Source organism: Dendrobium catenatum, unplaced genomic scaffold (genome assembly GCF_001605985.2).
Source record: "Dendrobium catenatum unplaced genomic scaffold, ASM160598v2 original_scaffold_234600, whole genome shotgun sequence".
Classification (NCBI taxonomy): Eukaryota; Viridiplantae; Streptophyta; class Magnoliopsida; order Asparagales; family Orchidaceae; genus Dendrobium; species Dendrobium catenatum.
In genome coordinates, this window is record NW_021553008.1 from 512,165 (window position 1) to 527,805 (window position 15,641).

The 15,641-nt window shown below is 34.8% G+C and overlaps 2 protein-coding genes across 2 annotated transcripts in view; both read left to right on the forward strand.

The window, feature by feature from the left end:
- The first annotated feature begins 9,135 nt into the window (after nt 1-9,135).
- LOC110106947 lies at nt 9,136-10,017 on the forward strand. The gene has a single exon (XM_020837048.1). It carries the CDS (start codon nt 9,136-9,138, stop codon nt 10,015-10,017), a length of 882 nt encoding a protein of 293 aa, XP_020692707.1.
- A 2,778-nt stretch (nt 10,018-12,795) lies between these two features.
- The window catches only part of LOC110106937, an 8,217-nt gene continuing 5,371 nt past the window's right edge, over nt 12,796-15,641 (forward strand). Inside the window, exon 1 of the mRNA XM_020837039.2 lies at nt 12,796-13,871. Within this exon, the coding sequence (XP_020692698.1) occupies nt 13,403-13,871 (469 nt within the window). The 5' untranslated portion in view covers nt 12,796-13,402. The remainder of the gene's footprint in view (nt 13,872-15,641) is intronic.

A 15,641-nucleotide genomic window follows, 5' to 3' on the forward strand; every position in this document is an offset into this window, starting at 1 on the left:
AGACTAAATCTGCTCCTGTTGTATCTGCCAAAACTCTGCCTTGTAAGAACATAATTGAAAATGGGTCTGTAGTTACCTATGTCACTATAAAACCTTCAACCTTTTCACGCCTGATTAAATCTCAAAGAAGAAACAATAATTGTTGTTTAAGGTGTAGAGCTCAACATTTTAAGATATTGTAAGAAAATTATCTGATCAATGCTACAGTTTAGGCAGCCAAACTGAAGTCAGTTGAACTAAAAACTAAAGAGTCTAGAACTATATTTAATTTTCCTGTGGTGAGTCCAGATCGATTAGGTCATCTCTCCCATGCTATTGGAGAAGAAAATATTTTTGAATAAGAAACTCTTCACCTCCTGTCATATCTAAACCTATGCTATAGTATCTTTGTCTAAGAGAAAAAGAAAGTTTAAAAACTTATTTGATGGATGGATTGCCGCAAAAAAAGTGCAAACAGTTATGTACAATCTAAGTTAGAATTCCTAAAATCAATGAAGGGTATAATCTCTACTACAACTAAATTTGGGTTGAGTATAGAAAGATTTGTTTGTGCACCTAAGAAGAGAAAAATCCAAGGGATTTGAAATCTATAAAGTCATCAGCATTTGTGTATCATTATAGAGAGTGAAGAAGATTCCCTAAATTCAATCATAAGTTTGTTTTTTATTAATGATCGAGTTATAAACTCTCAATGGTATAATGTAATCCCACCTCAAAAACTATTCAGCTAAGAATTGAAATAATTAAGTCTCCTGTCAATCCTTGTCTCATACATCACTGAGAATTTGAAACATCATTTCAAAGGTAGTCATTTGTCTTCTCACTTAAATATGATGAGAAAAAAAAACCAATAAATCACTAAGCAAATCATCTAATGAGAAGAGGGTTTAGCAGCATAAAGTAGTTGCCACTTCTACTACACCTATCATTAACAAACAAAGTGTCATAGAAGAAATGAGAAAGAATGGTAATCATCAAGTAGTGTTTTCCTCCAAGGAGTATATCCCGGTTAGATAGTGAAAAAGAAATATAGAAGAAGAACAACAAGGAAAATAATATGTTCCCAATATAACTAAAAGTAGTTTAGATTAGCTAAGTAATAAAGATAAACATGTAGCTAGAATGGAAAAGAAGTTGGAATAATTAATGGTTGTTATAGTTGCCTTATAAAGTAAAGAGGTCCCTTCAGCTAAAACACATATAGATTCCATTCTAATCAACTTTGTACTACACTACAATAAACTAAAATAGGTAGTAAAAGAAAATACAACAAAGGTTCTAAATCTAAAAAAGAAATGGTTCAAATAGTAGATAAGAAGTAGATGATAGAATAATAAGTCATTTCAAGGTTAGTTGCCACATTTTCGAGGCTCTAGCATAGTCTAAGTGTACTTCATCTATTATAAGGGGTAGACTCTTTTTTTTTTTTTTAGAAAATGCAAATTTCATTAAAGAAGAAATAAAAAGAAGATACAACCTAATGAAGAGACTCTAATCCATCACATTCCTCCTTTAACAAAGAAAAAATTAAGGAGGAATGTCCACACTACTAATGTCATCCCAAAATAAAATCAATAAAAAAGTAAATTTATCATATAAATATGCTAACTTATTGCAACTTCGTTTGGTAAAACTAAAGATAACTTGATTAAACTTTCTAGTAAAAGAAAAAAGGTTAAAGTTGTCGCCTCCATAAGAACCTTGAAGAAATTTTATAATATTAAAGTTTTCACTTTCAATAATTATGCCTTATGCTTCCAACATCCAATCTTGAGTAACCTTCTCCAATAAATGAACATCCATAAATTCCAATTGAGATACATCCCAATCTAAACCCTTGAAAATAAACACAAGAAAGAACATCCCTTCATGATCTCTGAATAAACACAATACCAGCTCTACTAGAATTTAAAACAGAAGCATCAATATTCACCTTTAACCATTCAGGTGGAGGAGGATGCCAGGAAAACAACTTAGATAGTTGATTAACATCCTAGAATCCTAAATTAATATAAGGAGTTAACGAAGTTAAAGCAAATGATAAATCATTTGCTATAATAGAAACAATACCTTTTTCTTTTCACCATGTACAAATTTAATTATCCTTTTCCATGTAAAGAACACTGTTGTACAGTATAACTTTCCTATAAACATGTTATTATATGATAGGATCCTCAACTTATTAATGCAATTCAAAAAAGAAGAGTAAATCGGAACTTAAAAATCCCATTTTTTTAGAAGCTTTATAACACAAATAAGTAATGAACATCCAACCACTATATGATCCACATTCTCCTCTACCTCAAACCCACTTGGACAAGAGCTTTGTTCTAATAGCCTTTTATTCTTTAAAAAAGCATTAGAAAGAATTTCATTATGAAAAACACACCACCAAAAGAGCTCCACATGAGGTATATTCTTTAGTATTTTAATCGAACTCCAGTAGTTTTCGTTAGCCGAGTCCATTACCAAATTCCTAGTAATCAAACCCGTAGTAGGTTTCCTAGACATTATTGTTTTTATTTCTATATGATCCCTTGATAGAGCATCATTAATAGGAATATGAAGAATTAAGTTAAGCATCTCCTCAAAAAAAAAACCCAAGCTAAGCAGAATTATATGATCCATCAATAATGAAATTATTAATACCATACCATCTTCCAAATCAGCAACGAATGTTGGCCATTTCAGCAAACTCTTGTCAAAAATCCATGTGTCATTAAGAATATTAATCAACTCTCAATTTGCAACTTCCCATCTTATAATCAAACGGAGAAACAAAGCACTATTCATAATCATTTTCCAAGTGAAAGAACTTCCTCTTTTGGCTTCAGCATTCCAAATATCATTACCATATTTAGTAGTCAAATTACGGTTAAGAAGAGAGTTGGGCTTATCAATAAAATTCCAAGAAAATTTAGCTCGAATAGACCCTATTTTTGAAACAGCAGAGTAAATCCCATCCACCATACATTAATTGTTTGCAAAAAACATACCAAACAACATAATGAATACCAAATTTCACATCCTTATTATGCCAAATAAAACTTCTACATAATTTATCAAATTCAAACAATATTCCTATAGGGGCCAGAGAGTGTGTAACCAAAAATAAGGGAAGAGGAAGAAACATTGATTTTATAAGCACCAACCTTCCCTATATAGAAATAAACTTGTTCAACCAAGAATTCAATTTAATTAACGCCTTTTCCATGAGAATCTGAAAATATGAAGCCCAAAGTCTCTTTAAAGTAATCTTCACTCCTAAGTAATTAAACTTATAGACAACTCTGAACCTCCACACAAGAGAAATAGCCTTCTTCTTCTTCTTCTTCGTACCAATAGATTTGCCAAATAAAATGACATATTTTTGCATATTAATTATTTGACCTGACCACTTACAATATTTAGAAAGAATAGATATGATTTTTTTTCACAATTTGATACTTAGCTTCAGATAAAATTAAAATATCGTCTACATATAATAAGTTTAAAAGCATAGTGGAATTTGGAGAAATTTTTATTATAATATGATGTACTTCTTGGATAAATGCATTTAGCAAAAGCTGAGAGCAAATGATGAACAAATAAGGCGACAAGGGACACCTTATCTAAAGCCACTCCTTGCTTCAATCCAACAAGAATTATTGCCATTAACTAATATAGAGAATCTAGGTTCCACCACGCATTCTAAAAGAAGCTCAAAAAATTTACAAGGAAAATTAAAATACTCCAGAACATGCCTTAAAGAAGACCACCTCATGCTATCATAAGCTTGCTCCATATCTACCTTGAAAGCCACCAAACCCTTCCTAGCTTTAAAAAATCTGAATTTGTTGAACACTTCTTGAGCCAACAAAATATGATCAGATAAAGAATGACATTTGATGAAAGCCGTATAAAGTTAGAATAGGTTGTTAAGCCTATACAAACGTCCAAGGCTAACCAAGAGGGGGTGAATTTGTAATTTTTAAAAAATCTATTGGTAATTAAGGAAAAACTGATTTTTATATATTTTTTAGGAAAAAAAATTTTTAACCACAAATACAAAATGCAAAAAAATAAAAGTACAGTAAATAAAAATGAACACAAATATTTATAGTGGTTCGGTCTGACAAGACCTACGTCCACTCCCGGAAGACTCCCTCTTCAGGTATTGCACTATTACAAAAAGTGACTCTCCTTTTGCCCCCACAGCAAGGCGGAGAAGCCTTAACAATTTTTCTCTCTTCCACTTATCCCTGGTGTGGCAGAGTACCTTAATCCTTTCACACCCTCCAATTATTAGCATAGTACCATCGTCTGTTCGCACCCTCCAAGTGTCGGCAGAGTACCATCATCTGTTCACACTCTCCAAGTGTCGGCATAGTACCAGATATTCTTAAAGATCTTCTCTCAGGCAATTAGAATGAAGAAAGGAAGAGTAGCAACCAAAAACCAAAAGATATTCTAACCTTTGAGTAACCTAGTGATCCATTTATACTCCACTTGCAAGAACTCTCTCTCAAACACTCTCCCAAAAATACTCTTTCACTTGCTCTCAAAGAAATCAAGAAGAATAACATTTTAAGTTAGTTGTTAAAGACCTTTTATATGAAAGACACAAAAAAATCATCCAGAAATATGAAATTTTCCTTTTTTAGCATTTACGATCGTACAGTACGATCGTATTTCGCACGTATGAACAGTTCAAAAAGTATTGTGTACAAACCTATACGAAATATTTTCGTACATGATGATCGTCCAGTACAAACCATGTTCGTACTGTACGAATGATTAAGAATATTTTTTAACTTCGTCAGGACGAAAAGGTACCCCACATTTTCGTACTCTAGACGTCATTTGTACGAATAAGACATGTATAGTATGAATCATTCAGAAAAATTTGTCATTCATCGGGATGAAAAGGGATCCATCCAATTCATACTATGGACATCGTCTGTACGAACAAGTGATCATATAGTAGATCAGTTCAGAAAATTGGAATTCATTGGGACAAAAAAGAACCCGTTCAATTCGTACTCTGGACTATGTAATACAATTTCTCCCTCCTCAGCTGTATCACACCAACTTCCTCTCAACACATTAAAAAAGTTTTTAGAACAAGGAATAGGATTTAAACTAGATTTATGATGCAGTTCAACAACTAATCCTCCATAACTCTTCAAAAAAAGATTCTCAAATCCAGCTTGACTTTATCAGCAACATCTTCACAGCGGGCAACATCATTCAATTCCATAGAATTTTATGGATGTACTAGATTTTTAGCGAATCTTGAACTCATATTCTTCAGTTCCAGGTCTTATTGATTAGCAATAGGTTCTTCATGAAATGCTCCATGCAAATCAACACCTTCCATAATTACAAGCATATCAAGCTTCGTCACATCAGCAACCAAAGAATGACGATTGTTGATCACATTTGAGTCCTGATGTGAATTCCTATATACACCAACAATCCCTTTATCAACATTATCCCTCCTGCTCCACCAAACTTTACTTTGATTTCCTCTATTAACAGCATCAAAAGACCTTATTTTTCTCCCATGATTCAAATATATCCAAGGTCCATAAGAAGAACCAGTCTCCATTACATCCGACAAAGCTTTACTAATGTTCTTATCTTCTACATTAGACTTAGTTGTCCCACTATTACAAGCAACTTTTTCCTTTAAATTACATTCATTAATCAGATGACAAATTTTTTCACATTTTAAACAAAAAGTAGAAATCTCCTCATATTCAATTTTTTTAAAAAAACATCTCGATGAACATTCTGACCTCCCTTGCCAGACAACAATCTTTTTGACCCCAATCTTCTTCTGACCTCCGTCGCCTACTACGGTGACCTCCCTCGCCAACTATGGTCTTTCTGACCTCGGTCATCTGCCAACTACGATCCTTCTAACCTCCCTCGATAGACAACGGTCTTTCTGACCCCTATCTCCTGCCGACTATGGTCCTTCCAACTTTCGTTGCCTACTAAAGTCTTTTCGACCTCTGTCCTATCAACTATGTTCCTTCCAACCAAACAAATATGTCTATGTTGATTATTATAACACCCACAATATAATGCGCTCTATATGATGAATATTTGTGAAATCAAGCCAATGCCTTCTCTCAAGGAAGGGCCTCATTTGTAATCAACTGCAAATACACTGGATTCATTCAAATTGGGTCAGGCCCCATGGTATTTCCCCCTTTTTAGGGGTTTCCACGTAAAAATTCTAGTGTCTCTTATAAATACTACAACCTCTCTCTCTTTCATCTACTTGTGTGTTGGATCTTCGTACAATGCTAAGACATTTAACTATATACTTATCTACCACCGTGAATATTCTAGGATGCAACAAGTATAATATATATTAAATTTTTAAGCAAAATTAAATTAGCAAAACTAATTATAAAACTTTTAATTTAAATTTAGCTTAACAAATCAGGCCGAGTTCATCATCCTGCTCGAGCTGCCAATCCCAAATCGCAGCCTGGAATGAAGTTCTAAAGGAAGTATTGCAATCCCATTGGCATAATTGGGTGAAATTGCTAGAAATTTTGGCAAAAATTTTGAATTTGTACAAAAAAAAATTCAAATAATTTTATGTTTTTTTTTTCACAAATGCAGCATACCACTACCTTTTGACACCGCGACTTCTCTTTAAGTTAGGCTCTCCTTAAAAAAAGTCTCAAGACAAAAAAAAAAAAAAAAAAAAAATTTAAGCAAGGCGCGGGGTTTTCCTTTTATCTCCTCCTCCGCTTCAAATAATTTTATATTTTTTTTTTCACAAATGCAGCATACCACTACCTTTTGACACCGCGACTTCTCTTTAAGTTAGGCTCTCCTTAAAAAAAGTCTCAAGACAAAAAAAAAAAAAAAAATTGAAGCAATGCGCTAGGTTTTCCTTCTACTCTCTGCTCAGCCATTTTGCACCGCCTCACTTCTCTCCTCCCCCTCCGGCTCTGCCGAAGGGCCACCTTCCTCTCTTTTATCTTTACTGGTTATAGCTGTCATGGGCTCTCTTATAACACCTTCAGACTTTCCTCCGCTTGTTTCTGAGTCTGGACAAATCTCTCCTCCTCCGAATCGTAACTGGTTAGCTGCATGCGCTGTTAGTGAGACTTCTGAAGCTGAGCTGCATCTTTCTCATTTCCCTTTAGAGCCAGAGATTGTGCCTTTCTCTGTAGAAAAGTTGTCGACTGGAGCTGAAAACTGGAAGTTATGTTTAGTAGGGTACTCTATCGGTAGAAGACCTTATTATGAAGCATTGCTAGCCGCCATCAACAAAACATGGGCTTTGAAAGGTTCAGTTAAAATGATATCTTTAAATGATGGCTTCTTCATTTTTCATTTTTCTTGTTCCGAAGACATGGAAGCGGTTTGGTCGAGGGGGGTCTGGTTCCTCCTCGGGAAACCTTTTGTATTATAAAAGTGGCACCCCAAATTCAAGCCCAAGAGAGAGGATTTCAAAATTGTTCCTATCTGGATAAAAATCCATGACTTACCGTTAGCTTGCTGGAACTCGGAAGGTATTTCAAGGATTGCAAGTAAGGTTGGGGTTCCGTTGGCTGCTGACTCCCTCACTTCTCAAATGACTCGACTGACATATGCAAGAATGTGTGTGCTGGTAGACAATCAAGCTACCTATCCGTAAGAAATACAGATATCACTAGATGGTGATGTTGTGGGATTAAAGGTCCAATATGAATGGAAGCCAACTCTATGTGAGCACTGTAAGTCTCTTGTACATTACTCTAATTTTTGCCCTTCAAGACCCAAAACGATGATTCAGATAAAATGCTAGTAGACCAAGTGAAAAATCAAAACGTTAGAGGTAGAAGTAATAGTCGCTTTGCTAGGCATCGTCATCAATCTAAATCGCAGGGACGTTTTCCTTCCTCTGCTGTTGATTCTTCAAAGCCCGCAGAAAAACCTTCTTCTTCATCACATCAGATACATGTTTGAATAGTTGCTATTTGAATGAGTTATATTTATGCAACTTATGTAGTTTTGATGATTCCAAACATTATTGTTCAAATGTATAGTTATCTCCTAACAATGTCAGAAGATTTGCACTTGACTGGACTCAACAATACAGACAATTGAAAACAACATCCTTGTAAAAGGAAAAAATGCTATTGGTTTACCGTTGAGTTATCAACCACATTCCCCTCCTCCGCAGCCTCAGATAGCTAATGTTCATATTCCTATTACTTCTGTTCCTACTTATGAACATGAGATATCGGGAATAGGTTTAAATTCTGTTCCTAATCTAAATTCCTCGAATGTGGAAGACTCCTCATCTTCAGTGAGTGCTTGTAAGACAAACCCGGATATTCCCTCTTCTCCTCCTGGAATCATTTCTCCAAACAGATTTGATGTACTAGATTCCCTGGATAGTAAACTTGATGTTTTGGGTCCTTCGGGTAATACAGACACTGCTACCAAAATTGAGAAGAAAGCCAAAGCCCATACTTCTGAGCCCGAAAAACAATCTGATTGTTGTTAATAAGAAATTTGCTAGGGGGAAGCAGTCCAAAAAATCCTCTACCTCCTCAGGTTATTAATGGTTTTACCTAATATAGCTACTTGGAACATTAGAGGTTTCAAAAGCTCAGATAAAGTTCTCTGTTGCAAGTGTTTGGCTGCAGAGTTTCATTTGGATTTGCTGTGTATTCTAGAAACTAGAATTCATGAAGCTACTCTTCAAAATCCTTTTTTAAAAAAAATCTCATTCTATTTTCACCTATGAAAATAGCTGCAATAATTTTGATATGTCTACTTCTGGGAGAATCTGGATTAAATGGAACAGTAGTAATATCAATTTTTCTCCTCTTCATATTACTCCTTATATGATTTCTGGTATTGTCAATTCTTATACTTCTGCTCCTTTTCAACTCACGGTGATATATGCTTCCAATAGCTCTGAAGAAAGGAAAGAACTATGGTCTAGTATTAGACATTTTGCTCCTAATCTAGAAATGCCTTGGATTTTATTGGGAGATTTTAACTGCTGTAGATTTTGTTCTGAAAAGTCGGGGGGGGGGGGGGGGGGGGCCTAAATTTTAGGGGGGGGATCCCTTAAATCTTAGGCAGCTTGTGGATCTTAACTCCATGATATTTGAAAATAAACTACAGGATATGCAGTCGGTGGGCAGTCTTTATACATGGTTCAATCAGCAATCCGAGAACCCTATTCACATCAAATTAGATAGGGTTCTTATTAATGATGTTTGGTTGAATGAGTTCCCTTCAACTTTTTGCTCCACTCAAAGTCCGTCTTCTTCGGACCATTGTCCTCTTATTGTCGACTCGGGTTTAGCTTCTTCTACTAAGCACAGATTCCTCTTCAAAAACTACTGGACTGATGTGGATAAATACTGGGACCTGCTTCTCAATGCTATCTCTATTCCTATTTATGGTAATCCTTTGTCTTCTCTCTGTAAGACTCTTAAGCAACTCAAAAGAGACATTAAGTGTGAGTCTTGGGCTCACTCTTCTTTGGTTAAGGCTCATCTGGACAATCTGCACTCTAAACAAAAGGAATGCTTGGCTCAGATTCAACAATGTCCTACTGATTGCATGCTAAACTCCACTCTTAAAGGCATTAACAGTAAGATTCAGAACTTCACTAAGCTTTTTACTTCTTGGACAATTCAAAGGGCAAAGGTGAAATGGCTTAAACAAGGGGAGGAAGACTTGAAATTTCTTTATTCTAGGATCAAAAGTAGGCAATGTTCAGGTAAAGCTGTGGTGAACATGTTTTCTACTTTTCCTAATACTGACAGGTCTGAGGTGATTAATGCTATCATACACCATTTTCAATCTTTGTATAACCCTGCCCCTCCTCCTCTCTTTGATGTGCATTTATTCCCCATTGGTTCGGTTTTTCCTGCTTCTTTTTGCAACATTATTACTAATCCTATTTTAGATGATGAAATTAAAAAAGCCGTGTTTTTGGGGTCTTCGTCCTCTTCTCCTGGTCCTGATGGCTTTAATTTCCACTTCTATAAAACTGCTTGACATATTATAGGTCCTATGGTGTATAATGCTGTTAGGGCTTTCTTTCTGAAGGGCTACCTTCCAAATGGTGTTAAAGCCACCGCCCTAGCCCTTATCCCTAAGCACTCAAATGCTTCTTCTCTAGCTGACTTCAGACCTATTGCTCTGTGCAATACTATATACAAAATCATTGCTAAAGTACTTGCTTTTAGAATCAAGAATATTATGCCTTTGATTATTAGATGCAACCAATCGGGCTTTATAAAGGCTAGAGTTTCAACTGATAATATTCTTCTGGCTAAAGAATTGCTTGCATACACTCGTAATGCTAGAGGGATCAAATATTTCTGTGCAAAACTTGATATCAGGAAAGCTTTTGATACAGTTTCAAGAGAATTCTTATTAAACAGAATGATTCAAAAAGCTTTCCCTTCTAGGTATGTGGGTTGGATCAAAGCTTGCATCAACAATGTGAATTTTTCTCTTGTTATAAATGGTGCTTTAGAAGGTTACTTCAATACTACGGCGGGTTTAAGGCAAGGCTGTCCTTTAAGTCCTTACCTTTTCTGCATTGTGATGGATGCATTTTCCAATTTATTAGACGAAGGTGATTTTAGAGGCATCAATCTGGATGGCTTTTCACTTTCTCATCTTTTATATGCTGATGATGTCCTAGTTTTTTGAGAAGCTAATGTGGAGAATTGCAACAAATTAGCTAACATTCTTAATATTTTTGCTAATACCTCTGGTCTTAAAGTTAACTTAGAGAAGAGCTCTATTCTGCTGCCTAGAAATATGCCCAATTCTGATGATATATGTCAAGCTTTGAATATTCACAATATCACTCACCTTGTCACTTATTTGGGGGTTCCTTTGTCTTTCAATAGACTTAGGATTTCTGATTTTCTTCCACTGATGGAAAAAGCTACTAAAAAGTTGTCCGGTTGGTTTGCTAATCTTCTTTCTTTTGCGGGCCGATTGCAATTCCTCAAATTTACTATTGTAAATTCTATTGCATATTGGATAAGGGGAGCTATTATACCAAAAGCTGTCATCAAATTTTTTTAAAAAATTAGCTCCAAATTTCTTTTTTTTGGAGATCTGGATGTGGGTAAGACATGTTATCATGGGAAGAGGTTTGCAAGCCAAAAACGTATGGGGGTTTGGGCTTGCCATCTGTGCAAGCATTGCAATTTGCTTACAACTGCTCGGTTATTCTCAGAATGTATAATTTAGATTCTTCTCTTTATAAATGGCTAATATATAGATACAATTCTCCTTGGAAGCCACCTCTTAGCTTGGCTTCAACTTTTTGGAAACCTGTATGTGCTACTGCGGTTGCTTCCAGGCAAAAATTTAAATTCAAAATTCATAATAAAGGCCCCATCTCTTTGCTTTGGAATCACTGGCTTAACAATGACACTATTCTTGATAGGCCTCAGGGTATTGCTTGGCATCAGACCTCGAATTTGAGTACGTTGGTTTCCTCTCTCATTACAAATGGTGTCTGGACTCTCCCAGATAACTTGCCTTTATTGTTATTAAATGAGATCATTGCTACTCCTATAGTTGATTGCAATTCTGACTGTTTAATTTGGGATGGTAAAGCTACTTCTAAATCTGGTAGATTTGGGAGTTTTATTTTTGAATATTATTGTTCCTTGACCCCTTGTAACTAGGACAAATTCATTTGGCATTCTCATCATTCATTGAGGTTTTCCTGCTACTCGTGGCTTGCTCTTAAAGGCAGTTTGAAATCAGCTGACGCTCTGAAAAAAAGAAAGATTTTGGTTCCTGAAATATGTAGCCTTTGCAACGTTAACATGGAAAGTATTAATCACTTATTTTTTGAATGCCAGTATTCATTTGAAGTGATTAATAACACTATACCTGCCACCAAAAGTCTTCTTCTTAGACCTACAATTTTGCATCTTTTTGAATGGATAGAGGAAGTCTTTAGTAATAATGCTCTTCTTTAAAATCTCTATCTTCTTTTTGTGAGCTGCTCTCTATATTTTATATGGAAAGAAAGAAATAGTAGAAGATTTGGATATGTGTTTAATAGTAGCACAACTACCTCGACTCTTATTAAAAGTGCGGTGTTTGATAAAGTGGCAAAATGGAAAGCTGTTTCTTCTTTACTTTGCAGCTTATAAGGGCTGTTGGAGGCTTTTTTCTTTTCCAGCTGGTTCGAGGATTGATTTGGAAGGTTTTTGGTTACTTGCAGTATGAGGTGGCTGCGTTTTTCTCTGGTAATAGGTTTGAGCATTCTGTTTATGGCTGTGTTGGATGTGCTGGCTGTGCCGGAGTTTTTTGGGTTGCTAAATTAAAGCCATAGACCGGACGATGATGTCAGCCTCTTTGTTATCCCTCGGACGGTCTAATTTTGGCAACCAGGGATATTGTCGGATTGGTATAGCTTTTGGTATTTTTCTGAGTCCATAGGTTCTATGGTTTTAATTTTTCACATGTGGACTTTAGGTTTTTTTTCTTAGTGCAGCTTTTGTACAAGTTTTTATTTTGTTGCTTTGAGAGCTTGGTCCCATTTGTTTGGAGCGTTTATGTTACAGCTTATTTTCTCTCTTACTTGTAATAGTTGTTATTTTTCATGCTTTTAATATACGGGTCATGTCCAAATTTTCCCAAAAAAAAAAAAAAAAATATTTTAAATTGATATTTGTAATATTTTTTTGTCCGCTTCGCCCTCATATTTCGGAAAACAAAAAAAATCTTAAGAGATTCCCTCTTGTCGAACAAATTAAATGATTGGGTGGCTGGCGGCGCTGCCAGCTGGACGGCTATAATCTCGAGATCTTCAATCTGTTCCTCTAATCTTTTCTCTTCTCGGTATCTGGACGCACTCTTTTCTTATTCTTCCAATCTCGTTGAGGCGAGTTTGTTGGAGTAAAAGATGCGGGATCCATCGCCGCGATGACCGGATTCCGCAAGAAAATTTTAAGCGGTTTTTTTCATTGCTTTCGTTGGGTTTTCTCGAGTAGGACTAGCAATCTTTTTTCTTTTCTGTTTGGGATTCTTAGGAGCAATCCTTGTGTACGACGCACCATTTTAGGTTTCTGTGGGAATTAGATTTTTGGAGATTTCTTATTCAAAGTTTGAATCAATCGCTGAAGGCCCTTATTCAGTAAGAAAATTAGAAATAAAGGTTTTTATAATCTGTTAGTTCACTTGGTCTTATTTCTTATCTTTATTCACTGCAGATATTGTTCTTTTGATAAAAATTGATTTTTTGTAATTGATTGGGGTTTTTGGCAAATCAACTAGCTATTCTCTTTTATTAATTAGTAGATTATTTTTTTCTTAATTCTTCTTTGCGCTTTCTCGTTTCGCTTTCTCGTTTCATCGATCTTCGATCGTCAGATCGCAACAAGGGGGCGGGGTTTGTCAAATGGCTGTAACGTTCACTCATATTTCTTATTGGTTATGGGGAACAAAGGACGGCCATGAAAGCACTAATTCATCTCTGAATTTGTCCTCTGATTTACCTTCGGGATTCAGAGAGCTAGATTCCGTCAAGTTTCCATCTGTAAAAGGGACTAAGATGAAATCTTCCTCCAGAAGAATTAAGAAGAAATGGCAGAGCAGGGAGGAGAGGAGGGTGAGGATTGATAGGGAGTTTGATGTGGTTATTGTGTCCTCTGATGGAGGCTGCCTCTCAGGTTCTGAATCAGATGATTCAGATTGGTCTATTGGTTGGATTGAACCTCATGCACCGGAATTCCAGAGCAAAGAGGGGGAGACTGATAGCAGCTTTGCTGTTCTTGTGCCTTGCTATGGACGTGGCCGATGCGAGAAGAAAGACCGAATGAAGAGTCGTGCTTTCGGTTCTGTCACTCAACACTTTGGATTTTCATCTGGTGAGTAGTTGTTGTGATTGATTTGTGTTAATTCTTCTAATTGTTTTATTTTGTATGTTTTATAAGTTGCCTCTTTATATACTTGTAGAACTTGCTTTTATGCTTTAAGTGAAAATAATTTTACATGGAAAATTTTTGGATTAGATTGATTGATTAGTAGTTTATTTCACTCATTTCAAAGTGAATTGGGATATATAAAGCTACCTTGATCAAATTTTTACCGGTATATCACTAATTTTTTTCCATTAGACATTTCACCTTTTGCTTCCATCCTTCCCAAGAGTTGGGAACTCAATTGTTAGAGGAATTATTATGTGCAGATACCAGACATAGAGCTACGTTCAAACTCTAATAAAAATATAATACGTGGATTAGTGTATTACTATGTATTACTAGGTATTACTGTGTATTACTATGTATTTAGTTATGTATTGATGTATATTAGTTAATACACAGCTAAATACACAGTAATACCTAGTAATACATAGTAATACTTAGTCCACTCATATTTTTATTGAAGTCCTGACGTAGCTCCAGTGTTCGCACGTAATAATTTCTTTAATTGTTGTTGACTTCAGCAGAAATGTTGTTTAATTTATTTTAATTTTCTAATTATTTTCATTTTCAATGACGACTGATGGATTTGTTTGCACAGTAGTACTATGATTACTAGAGAGCTTTTCCCCTGAGGTAGTTTACAGTTCTTAATGTTGCAAATTGGCAAAAATCTAATTAAGTAGTTGAGAGTAGAAATAATTGAAAACAAAAGACAGGATGAACGCACAAAGCTTATTAGGAAATTTATATAAAGTTCATAGTCCTAATTCCTTTGATCTAACATGGAGGCGGTGCCCCCTCTTTATAAAGAAAAAAGGCGTAATTTTAAAAAGGATCATTATCAATGTTTTAAAAATTGGACTGGATCGGCCGGTCCGATCAGTTCAACCATGAACCGATCTAAAGATCGGTCTGGTTCAGTCTTGAAAATCGGTAGTGCACCAAACCGGCCAGAATCGGTTTGAATCGCCTGTTCAACCGGGAACTGGTTCTGATTTTCTAAAACCGGCCAGTTCAAAATTTTTATTTAAATAATTAAATAAATTATTTAATATTATATAAATATTAATTTAATTAAACATTATGATTAAATATTAGTTGCAACATTCTCACATGACTCTGCATATGAGCTCCTATCATGAGTAAAAGCAAAAAGCTTTATAAACTATACAAAACAAAACATCACAAGTGATGTGGGACTAAATCATACAAAGCAAAAAGCTTTGTTTGCCTTCATGTATACACTATACAAACTAAAACATCTTTTTTAACGGTTTTTTTAATTATTTTTTATAATATGAATAATATTTATTTTTAGTTGATAATATTTAGTTTTTATTTTTTATCCATTTAATTTTTATTATGAGTTTTTTATATAATTTATATTTTTAATTTATATCAAAATATATAATATAAATTAACTTTAATTTATGTTAAATTATATGGTTATTATATTTCATTATTATGTTAATTTTATTATGAAAAAAAAAATATTAGAAATGATATTTCTCTATTAGATTTAAACGAGATTTGACTTTTAATAGACAATGAAGAAAAAGGATTCATGTAGCTGACCCCACGTACTGGGATAAAGGCTTGTTGTTGTGTATTTTATATTAGGTTTGACGGGCACATTTCTAGTACATAATAGGTTCGAAGCATATTATCACATCCAACTCGAATTCTACAACAAGATTCCCATTCAATATCTCA